The sequence below is a fragment of the Vipera ursinii genome (assembly GCF_947247035.1).
Source record: "Vipera ursinii genome assembly, chromosome: 4".
Classification (NCBI taxonomy): Eukaryota; Metazoa; Chordata; class Lepidosauria; order Squamata; family Viperidae; genus Vipera; species Vipera ursinii.
The window spans coordinates 90,100,332-90,112,551 of record NC_139514.1 but is presented as its reverse complement, the minus strand read 5'-3'; the positions used below and the strand labels follow the sequence as shown (position 1 = coordinate 90,112,551).

Genomic DNA, 12,220 nt, shown 5'->3' with positions numbered 1-12,220 from the left:
TGTCAAGATTTTCCTCCACACCCATCACTATTCTATAATGAAGTATCTTTTATGCTGGTAACTCAACATTCTACCCTTACAACTAATAAAGCAACACCCACATTTTCATCATTAATCTTTTGAATCTACTTAGCCCAGTCTTTTTTTCCATAAAGGCAGCATTTCCTAGTTATGTTAACATCTAGGAATTATAGTTTTCTCAGCAGTTAAATATATTAACTTTTTGTATTGTGCTTGTAATTTGTTTTTAACTGATTTTATGATTGTTTGCTGCCCAGAGTCACTTCTTTGAGGTGGCTATATAAATACATTATTTAAAATAACTATTCAAATTATTTTTAAAATATTTAAAAACTTCCCTGATGTTGAAGAATGAATTGCATACTAATGAGGTAAAAACCTATCCATAGGCTGCTGTTATCATGGAATAATGAGAAAAAACACTAGTGTTTTAAAATAATTGCATATTTTAGTGTAATATTCAGCTGCAGTTCTAAACAAATCCTATTTGTATATATACATTGAAAACCCTCATTCCTTACCCTCTTTATAAGAAGAGTGTAAGGTAGCTTGCACATTTAAAAGTATATTGAAAGTTGTGGCAATTTTCCACCCAGTTATGAGCAATTCTAAAACTGCAGTATGAATGCATTAGGCAAATACCATTAACACCTTCAAGGGAAATATTAGAAATATATACAAGTAATCTTTTACTATCTTTCATTGTGAAAAAACATTAAAAGGTATCCATCTATTATTAGTACTATATCAAAATTTAAGTTTTTTGTGTTTGGAGGAATGTTAAGAGATTTTCTAAAATTTATACACTGATTTCTTTTGCATACATTTGAATCTAATTTATTTGCTGTCTATTATGAAATAATTGGATTGAAAAGAACAATAGTCAGTGATATACTTTCTATGATCTATAGACTTCTAAGTTTGACCCCAATCTGTACTTTGGCAATATACAGATGTTGTGAGTTTTAGTTTAGTTTTTATTAAATTTTTATACCGCCCTTCTCCCTAGGGACTCAGGGCGGTGAACAGGGCAGATAATAAAAGTACAAAACTACAAAAGTTAAAATAGAATTAAATTAATGCCCAAGATAAAACAGTAAAATATACAAATATTTAAAAACCCAAATTAACTCCCCCTCAGGCCAGGCCAGCTTGTTCAAACAGGTGGGTCTTTAACCCGCGCCGGAAGGAGCGGAGATCCGGTGCCATCCGGAGCTCCACCGGCAGTTCATTCCATAAGGCCGGGGCGCCCACAGAGAAGGCCCTCCCCCTGGGGGCCACCAGCCGGCATTCTCTGACTGGAGGCACCCTGAGGAGGCCCTCTCTGTGGGAACGCACAGGGCGGAGGGGGGTTGACGCCGGCAGCAGGTGGTCCCCGAGGTATTCCGGACCCATGCCATGTAGGGACTTAAAAACCGTCACTAAGACCTTGAACCTCACCCGGAAGACAACTGGTAACCAATGTAGCTCGCGGAGCAAAGGTGTAACATGGGAGTACCGGGAAACTCCCAAGACAACTCTCGCGGCCGCATTCTGTACCAGTTGGAGCTTCCGAGTGGTCTTCAAGGGAAGCCCCATGTAGAGAGCATTACAGTAGTCAAGGCGAGAGGTCACGAGCGCATGACTGACCGTACACAGGGCATCCCGGTCCAGATAGGGCCGCAACTGGCGCACCAGGCGAACCTGGGCGAAAGCCCCCCTAGTCACAGCTGCTACATGATCTTCCAAGGTAAGTCGTGAATCTAGGAGGACTCCCAAGTTGCGAGCCCTATCCACGGGGGGTAACAGCTCACCCCCCATAGAAAGGGATGGAACAATTTGAATGTCCCGGGATGCCGGAATGTACAGCCACTCAGTCTTGTCCGGGTTGAGTTGAAGTCTGTTCCTCCCCATCCAGACCCGAACCGCCTCCAGGCAACGGGACATCACAGCGAGGGCATCACTGGGGTGGTTTGGGGTAGAAATAAAAAGTTGGGTATCATCAGCATATTGATGATACCCAACTCCAAAACCACGAATGATCTCACCCAGCGGTTTCATGTAGATGTTGAACAGGAGAGGCGAGAGAACTGACCCCTGAGGAACTCCACAAACGAGAGACCTAGGGGCCGATCTCTGCCCCCCTGCCAACACCGACTGCGAACGTCCCAGGAGATAGGAGGAGAACCACCGAAGAACTGTGCCTCCCACTCCCAATCCCCTGAGACGCCGCAGCAGGATACCATGGTCGATGGTATCGAAAGCCGCTGAGAGGTCTAATAGGACTAGGACAGAGGAACATCCCCTATCCCGAGCCCTCCAGAGATCATTCACCAGAGCGACCAATGCCGTCTCCGTGCTGTACCCGGGCCTGAAACCCGATTGGTACGGGTCCAGATAATCCGCTTCATCCAGGACCAGAGGGAGCTGGTGCGCCACCACACTCTCAACAACCTTCGCAAGAAAGCGAAGGTTGGAGACTGGACGAAAGTTGTTCAACACAGCTGGGTCCAAGGCAGGCTTCTTGAGGAGGGGTCTCACCACCGCCTCCTTCAAGACGGTGGGGAAATTACCCTCACTCAAAGAAGCAGATATCACAGCCTGGAACCAGCCTCGTGTCCTCTCCCTAGCTGCATAAACCAGCCAGGAAGGGCACGGGTCCAATAAACATGTGGTGGAGCTCAGCCTCCCCATAATCCTGTCCACTTCATCAGGGGTCACAGAATCAAACTCCTCCCAGATAACATGAGTGTACTTGTTGCATAAGAATTGGGCATATTTTGACTGCTGTATAGCACTCTAGATGATAAAGCATTAGGCTTGTTACTGTTGTTCATTTTGTATGGCTAATTTTTGAAGTGCGCATGATATATAAAGAATGCATTCTGTAAAGATACTGGCTTCTTGAGGTAGGGATTTGTGAAGATTCAAGAGAAAAAAGTAATTAAAAAGATAGCTACTATTTAAATTTATAACACTATTTAAATTTATAAATGATTTATAGCAAAGTTATTTAAATGTTCAAGCCCTTCAAAAGATTTCCGTATCGCAGACACTTGAGTCACTTAACTTCCTGATTAAAACTTGCATCTACAAGTATGTTCTTTGGCAAAGATTCAGGGACACAGAGAAATAATTGGCTCGGTATTTCTAATACACTGTTTGCAGCAGTGTAGGAGACAATTTGCATCCTGTTTAAAAATGCATATTCAATTATATTTTCATTCTAGAGATTACTCTTGTTAAACGTAGTGGGGGGTTTTTTTTTGCTTTCTATAGCAAAATGTAGGGTTTTTTTGTTTTTTTTAAAAAAGATTATTTGCCAAATGGCAAATTGCATTGTTCTATAAGAGAGATAAAACAAAGCTGCTGCTTCCACTTTTTATTATTACTTTTTCTTTTCCTTTATTTTTTTCTTTATTAAAATGATTAACAGGGAATTTTCAAGCATCATGAATTAAGTTAAAAATGCAATACAGTATTCCATTGTAGTTTTAAAAAACTAAATATACTATATAATTTTAAAACTACAAATCGCTGTTAAGCTCCAAGTAATATATGAATATCAACAACAATGATCAGCACTGATATTAAGAGTTGTAATTTACCAAAGTAATTTCAGATGTGGTTCCGGCTCCTAAATAGAGGTATAATATAAAAATGCTTTTCCAACTGAATTAATTTCTTTAAATTCTTTTGAAATCCAAGCTGTTTTTGACATTGATCATATTTCCATCGTTTAAAAAGCCATTCTTCTGCAAAAAGAACTATCCATACCGTTCAATAGGAAGTGTAGAGCAATAGTCCCCAATCTTTTCAGCTCGGTGGATCAGCGGAGGCAGCATTGGGGGCTGGGGAGAAGGGATGGTTTTGTGTGCATCTGCACGCCGCTTTCACAAATGCAGCTTTGCACATGTGTACATACATGCACACACTTGCCCACCACTTCCGCGGACTAGTTCCAAACCCTAGTTCCCTGGTGTAAAGTATCTTGGCAACAGATACCATGTTCAAAGTTTAATTCAGCATAGTAGCTAAAATGGATGTTCAGTGATGGTAAAGGGTGAGTTACAGATTGGAAGACAATAAACAGTGAAAGTGAAGAAGTGATGGACTGGTAGAAAGAGTCTGTTACTAGTTTCCCCAATTGTTTGTAGGATAATGGAGTAATTGATGTCTTTATCCTCTACCCGTACAGGTAGTCCTCAACTTACAACCACAATTGAGCCCAAAATTTCTGTTGCTATGCAAGATAGTTGTTAAGTGAATTTCGTCCCATTTTACAGTTGTTGCCACAGTTGTTAAATGAATCACTGCAGTTAAGTTAGTAACACGGTTGTTACAGTGAATCTGCCTTCCCCATTGATTTTGCTTCTCAGAAAGTCATAAATGGTGGTCATACTGCAATCATCGTAAATATGATTCAGTCATCAAGCATCTGAATTTTGATCACCTGACCATGGGGATACTGCAATAGTGGTAAGTGTGAAAAATAGTCATGAGTCACTAAATGAACTGTTGCAAATCGAGGACTACCTGTATATTTGGTGGCAATGTAAGATCTAATAACATTTTTAAAAAAGAGTTGGAAGGGAAATTAAGCTTTTAAAATGGACTTCAATCTATTTAAATCGCTTTCCATAACAATTGAGCTTTACAACAATTCTACAAAATACAAAAAAAAATTCTAAACTGGTTGTTATATTTTAACAATTTTTAAAGAAGGAACTGACCTGCAAGATGGAGTAATATTCTAGCAGTAAAGAATCTCGTATACCAATTTTCTTTAAGTACAATATTCAGTGTACATTTCTTTTTGTGTATCAATGATTTTATCTAAATGTTGTCTTGCATTTTATTGTACAGTCTTTTACTTGTAGAGATTCAGACTTATAGTTGATGATTTATTAGGGTAAAGGTAAAGGTTCCCCCGCACATGCGTGCTAGTCGATTCCGACTCTAGGGGCCGGTGCTCATCTCCGTTTCAAAGCTGAAGAGCCAGCGCTTGTCCGAGGACGTCTCCGTGGTCATGTGGCCGGCATGACTAGATGCCAAAGGCGCACGGAACGCTGTTACCTTCCCACCGTAGTGGTCCCTACTTTTCTACTTGCATTTTTAGGTGCTTTCGAACTGATAGGTTGGCAGAAGCTGGGACGAGTAACAGGCGCTCACTCTGCTACGCGGCACTTGGGATTCGACCCGCCAAACAGCCAACCATCTGATCGACAAGCTCAGTGTCCTAACTATTTGAAGAAATTAAACTGATCAAGGGGTGTTGATTCAATTTTTTTAAAAATCATCCATTCTCTGATGCTTTTGTGGATTTTTATTCTAAATTATATGCTAAGGAGAAGATTAATGAAAAAGATATTGATATATATTTGGAGAATGCTAGCATCCCGGTTCTTACGCAAGTACAAAAAGAGGAGATTAATCAATTAATTACAGAAGAAGAAATTTTTACAGCAATTAAGGAATTGAAGGTGGATAAAGCACCAGGTACGGATGGTTTGTCTGCGGCTTACTATAAAAATTTACAATTAGAGATGATGAAACCGTTAAAGGAACTGTTCCAGACAATCCAGAGGGGGGGAAAGGTGCCACCGTCTTGGAGAACAGCTTTTATTTCTTTGATTCCGAAGGAAGACCAAGATGCTACTCAAGTTAAAAATTATAGACCGATATCGCTTTTAAATATAGATTACAAGATATTTGCTAAGGTTTTGGCTAATAGACTGATGAGGGTTCTGCAACAGGTGATTCATGGGGACCAAACGGGATTTATTAGTAGTAGGCAAATGAAAAATAATGTGAGGCATATAGTTGATGTGTTAGAGTTTTTGGAAAGGAACAACCAGATCCCTGCGGCGCTAATTTTTCTAGATGCTGAAAAAGCTTTTGATCAATTGAATTGGCAATTCTTGATGAAAGTTTTAGACAAAATGGATTTTGGGGAAAATTTTTTACAACCGATTAGGGCATTATATCAAAAACAAACTGCCCGAATTATAGTTAATAATAGTCTGACATAAGCATGTAATATTGAGAAGGGCACAAGGCAAGGGTGTCCGTTATCGCCCTTGTTATTTGTGTTAACATTAGAGATATTATTGGTTAAAATACGGAATTCGGAAAAAATTAAGGGGATACAAATTAGAGATCAGGACTATAGATTGAGAGCATTTGCAGATGATCTGGTTGTTACAGTGACCCAGCCAGAGAACTCTGTTGTGGACCTGATGGAGATAATAACACAATACGGGAAGGTTTCTGGATTTAAAGTTAATATACAGAAAACCAAAATTTTGGCCAAAAATATGACAGTTTCGCAAAAGGCTCTCTTAGAAGGATTAACTGGATTTGAGATTGTTAAAAGGGTTAAATATTTGGGGGTGCTTTTGTCGCCCTCTAATACAAAGTTATATAAAAATAATTATGAAAAATTATGGGGGAAAATTCAAAAAGAATTGGAGAGTTGGGAAAAATTGCAATTGTCTTTGTTGGGACGGATCGCAGCAGTGAAAATGAATGTCCTGCCTAAATTTTTATTTTTATTTCAAATGATACCGATTCTTAAGAAAGATTCTAATTTGGAGGAATGGCAGCGAGGTATCAATAAATTTGTTTGGGCAGGGAAAAGGCCACGAGTTAAACTTAAGATTATGCAGGATACTCGTGAGAGAGGTGGTCTTAAAATGCCCAATCTTAAACTATATTATGAAGCTGCTGCGTTAGTAGGAATAAGTGATTGGATTAATTTGACACAAGAGAGATTATTAAATCTTGAGGGCCACGACTTGTTGTTTGGCTGGCATGCATATTTGTTGTATGACAAGAAGGTAGACAACGTGTTTAGAGTGCATATTTTAAGACAGGCATTGTTGAGAGTTTGGAAGAAGTATAGACATAAGCTAGATTGTAAGATACCACTGTGGGCAATTCCAAAACACGCAATAGAAAATATACACGCTGGATTCAAACATGATGTGACTACGTACAAGGAGATCCTAAGCTTGGAAAGAAATGTTTGGTGTTTGAAATCATATAGCCTCTTGCGAGAAGAGAAGGTTGTTCAAAATTGGTTTCAATATACTCAGTTACGGGCCAGGTGGAAAGAAGACCAGAAAAATGGTTTTACAATGACTGATGAAAATTTGATAAAGCAAATTAGAAATCAGGGACCAGCACATATTAAACGGATATATCTTGCACTGATAGAGATTGATTCAGAAACAGAGCTTGTTAAGGATTGTATGATAAAATGGGCCCAAAACATTCAGGAAGTTATTACAATGGACACGTGGGAAAAGATTTGGGTGAGGAATGTAAAATTTACACAAGCTCAAAATCTAAGAGAGAATTTTTACAAAATGTTTTATAGATGGCATTTAGATCCTAAAAAGCTTGCAAGTATGTATCCGAATTATCAGCCTAAATGTTGGAGGTGCGGTGATGAAGACGCAACATATTTTCACATATGGTGGACTTGTAAAAAGGTTAAAGCCTTTTGGATAAAAGTCTGGTGGAACATGCAGAAGATTTTTAAACAGAGGATAAAGTTTTGCCCGCAACTTTTTTTGTTGGGAATAATTACAGATGCTACAGTTGTGGACACTAAGTTGATGTTGAATTTAATTACGGCAGCAAGACTTTTGATAGGTCAGTACTGGAAGAAAGAGGAACTGCCGACCATAGAAGAGTGGACTTTAAAGGTTTCCGACCTGGCTGAGATGGCGAAGATTTCGGCCTATTTGAAAGATCACTCGCAAGAACGCTATATTATGGAATGGAGAAAATGGATTGAGTTTATCCAGAACAAGTATAGGGTTAAGAAATTTCATGTAGCATTTGAATAAGTCTTCTTTCTTTTTTTCTTTTTCTATTTTGGTTTTTCTATATATATTTAATATTACTATGGTTTGTTTTATCCTATATAAGCTAGAGAGTGATGGATTTTAGAGTTTATGGTTGTTAGTATATGGTTGTTTATGATTGTTTTTTTATATATACCTTGTATTTAGCTCTGGGAAGTCGGGGGGGAGGGGGGAGAGGTGGGGGGGAGGGAGAAGGGAGGGGGAGGGGGGATTTTTATAGAAAAAATTGTATGTTAAAACTTTTCAATAAAAAAAATCATCCATTCTCTTTTCTAGTGTTTCAGTAAAACATTTGCAGTCTACCTTCATTAAAGAAATAGGCTGGGTAATTTCTTTTCTTGTAGATCAGAGAGATGCAGCTTCTTTCCATGATGAAAAAGTTCTTTGTGTTGTTGAGTCTCATCAATTAGGTAGTGGTTTGACCAACATGTCTTGAAAAGTTTTGTAGTATATTATAGATATGTGATCAGATTCAATCTTTTATTATGGTCACAGGTCAGAATAAAAATTAAAACAAAACAGGACAAGACATAATAATGTATTAGAAATAATGGTGAGATCATCAATGGGTGGCCAAAGTCTATTTTTACAGGTAATAAAGCAGAATTTAGCTATTTTCAAAGAAATTGTATCATACTCTGATAGTAACAGCTATCCACAAAACAAATCTAAATTTTCTAGTATTTTGTCAGATAAATAGTTTTAAAATGAGTCCCTGAATCCTTATAGAGGGTGCAATATAAACAGGAAAGTGGTTGCAAGGTCCCTTGTCCACAGGGCCAGCATCTTGGCTCTTACGGGACATTTTTGTATTGCCCCTCCAGAACTGCTGTGAAAAGGGCATTACAATTTACTGAGTTAGTGCCCTCTGAAATTTGGAGACAGTTATCCAAGTATCAAGTCTTAAATTCTTAGTTTCAGCTTTTAAAAATTAATTCTTTAGTTTTATCTTTTTTCACGGGTTTATTAAGTATCACCTTTTGGGGATCTTCAAGGGAGGCAAGATTTGTTTAATGTCCACATGATTCACTTAACAACTTAACAACTGCCATGATTCCTTTAACAACCATGACAAAAAGGTCATAATATTCAATTGATTTTGAATTCAATTGTCGTAAGGTGAGGACTACTTGTAGAGTAGACTTTCTTTATGTCAGAGCTCCCTCTTCTGGTTACTGTAGAAAAATCTTATGAATTCCATAAAAAATAGAAAAATATAAAAGATTAACCTTATAAAATGATAAAATAAAGCCAAATTGCAGGACAATAAACCCCAATAAGGCAAATAAGTCAATAATCAAAATAAATTATTTCCATATTGGCAAACTCCTTACTGTATCATTGTATCAAATAGGCATTGATCTGAGTTCTCTGGATTTGTCACACAACAGAAAAAATGTAGTGGCCTATCATCTGGAATCCATTATGCAACTTTTACCTAAATTCTAGGTATTAATATTATGTTATGAAATCACAGACTTCCTATTGCAGTGGTTGTTGACTGTTTTTTCTTGATGGTTAATTATACAGAATAACGTTTCATGATTTGTTAGGATTCATAATCTTTCTGATTAGATATAAGGCAGATCCCAGTCTTATTGCTGACCTTAGGCAGGAAAATGCAATTAGTAGGTTGAAATGGAATTTAAAAGAACCTATGTGATCAATCAGTTTCAGACTTGCTGTAGAGCAGGGGTGTCAAACTCAATTTCATTGAGGGCCGCATCAGCATTGCGGTTGCCCTCAAGGGGCCGGGTGGGTATGGCCAGGGTGGGCGTGGCCTACTGGGTGGGCGTGGCTAGAGTGCGTATGGCCTACTGGGTGGGCGTGGCTAGAGTGCGTACTGGGTGGGCATGGCCAGCTCTACATCGTTCACATCAAGGGTACCTATGGGGGCCTGGGCAGGAGTGGGACAGATCTGGTGGTCTCTGGCAGAAGGAGGGTCTCTGGGCCAGGGCCAAGGCAGTGGGGGCTGTTCCCTCACTGTTTCCAGGATGGCTTCGTGGGCCACATAAAACCACTTTGCGGGCCGGATCCGGCCCCCGGGCCTTGTGTTTGACATGTCTGCTGTAGAGGAAGAGAAAGAGTGTGCTATCTCTGACTTTGACGCTGCCTGTTGCCAATGGAAAGCCTCTAACAGAGGAACGGGGAAGAAAAATCACCTGTTGTTCCCTAGATCAAGGGCAGGAGTGGATAACCAATGATTTTCCCATTGTTGAATTATCATTGGAGGAATTCTTTGCTTTAGAACATGCTAGCTAGAGCTGCAAGGAGTTGTATTTTAGCAACAGGTCCCAAGTCTCTACTTTTATAACTCTTCAAGACCTACTTCTTCTTCTGGTACATACATTGTGTAATGTGCAGTTTTTTCTCTTATCTTTTTTCTAAATAATGACTTGATTCCTAGGACTTAAGAAATATTTCAGTCCTCAATTTTATGTAATGGTTTTTTTATGTCCCTTATTCTCTATAATTTTGCAGTTATGACCAGAATTATTTCTCTTTCAAATTTCTTTAATTTGACTGTCACAAAATTATTTGATTTACTATTTCAGCACCATCAACCTGATATTGGAATGAGAGGACCCTTTACTTCACCAGCAGATAATCATGATGCAGGAAAAGTGAGTTATTCTATTCTGTTCTGTTCTGTTCAATTCCATTTATCTGTATCTCACCTTTATTATTTTTACAAATAACTCAAGGTGGAGAACATATCCCACCCATCTTTCTCCTATTTTCACCACAACAATGACCTTTTGAGTTGGGTTGGGCTGAGAGAGAGTGACTGGCCCAAGGACACCCAGCGGCTTTCATGGCTAAGGCAGGACTAGAGCTTCTTCCCTTCCCTTCTTATCCGCTCAGGTCCAGGACGCTTAAATGTCTGCAAATGTATCACAGCATTATATAAGTTCCTTCCCCCTCCCCCACCTTACCATCTATCAGAGCATTCTTTGTATTCTTTGGATATTTGTAGGGGATCATGGACAATTACTTGTTTATTCTGGCTCCGGAGAAGACATTTCTTGAGCAGTGGCTATTCAAAGAGGATTTCAGCTGATAAATCTCTTGCTGCCAGTGCTGCCCAAAGCCATTTCACCAGAACAGTTCCAGTTTCCATTAACATGTTTCATAGGACTGCACTTCTCAAAGTGTGCAAGGTTATGCTGTGCTCTGATGTGGCCGACCGATATTTGCATGGCATTATTAATAAATGTATGGGTCTAGAGAGATCCTTCCTTTGAGAGAGCACTGCTGTCATCAGTTCTCTCTTGGCATTTGTCTGCTGCCCTAAAGTAAGTTTGCTACTTACCTATAGTGGGATGCACAGAAACCTCAACAAAGAGTAGGACGCTTACTTGTAACTATAATTCCTAGAACACTCAGGTGTGCATTCACACAGCCCCATTCTGTGACTTTTTTTTTCAGCTTATCCTTAGTTTCAAGGAAAATTGAAGCAGTGCTAGACTTCATGCCTCTTCTGTTTCTCCAAAATCTTTTTTAGAGTGACAGAATATTTTGGATAGCTGGAGTCTGTGGCAATCAGAATTAGTTGTCAATCAATATTGTGGGACCCTTTTAAGCAAACATTTAATAGCTAGACATCATCGTAGATTTGTTTGATGTGGTGCTTATGTCATGAAAAGCAATGATCCAGTCAGTTTTTCCAGATGCACGTTTGTTATTCAAAATTCTTTAAGGATGTGTATATACATATATTGTGGCCATATGTTAAGGTTGCTGAGAGAATCAGCTGTGCATTCCATAGGGAACATTGCAGGGCAACCCAATTTTGGGGGAGGGGGTCATTTTTTTAAAAAAAAATTTGCTGTTGGGCTGGTATTGAAGCTCTGCAAATGAAAGGCCAGGTGATTTGGTAATATAAGCATCAAAAATAGTGCACAAGTTTACAAGAAGGAAGGAGTAGGAAACAAAGAAGCAGAAAGCTTTCTGAAGGGATTAATAAAAAGAAGTAGTTTAAGCAAAAAGGATGGAATTAAATGAAAGGGTTGAGGAGAAGAAATGACATACAAAAAGGAAAGAATAGAATGATAGGAACCTAAACATGCATCTTCTTTGGTGTTAGGCTTATTGATATATAAAGGTAAAGGTAAAGGTTCCCCCGCACATGCGTGCTAGTCGTTTCCGACTCTAGGGGCCGGTGCTCATCTCCGTTTCAAAGCCGAAGAGCCAGCGCTTGTCTGAGGACGTCTCCGTGGTCATGTGGCCGGCATGACTGGACACCAAAGGCGCACGGAACGCTGTTACCTTCCCACCGTAGTGGTCCCTATTTTTCTACTTGCATTTTTACGTGCTTTCGAACTGCTAGGTTGGCAGAAGCTGGG

General features: G+C 39.3%; 1 protein-coding gene across 4 annotated transcripts in view; it reads left to right on the top strand.

Moving 5' to 3' along the window:
* The window catches only part of SEPTIN10 (septin 10), a 40,011-nt gene that overhangs the window by 2,003 nt on the left and 25,788 nt on the right, over positions 1-12,220 (top strand). For all 4 annotated transcript variants that reach the window (XM_083362235.1, XM_083362237.1, XM_083362234.1 and 1 more), the window contains exon 2: positions 10,430-10,498. In XM_083362235.1, the coding sequence (XP_083218361.1) occupies positions 10,430-10,498 (69 nt within the window). The remainder of the gene's footprint in view (positions 1-10,429; positions 10,499-12,220) is intronic.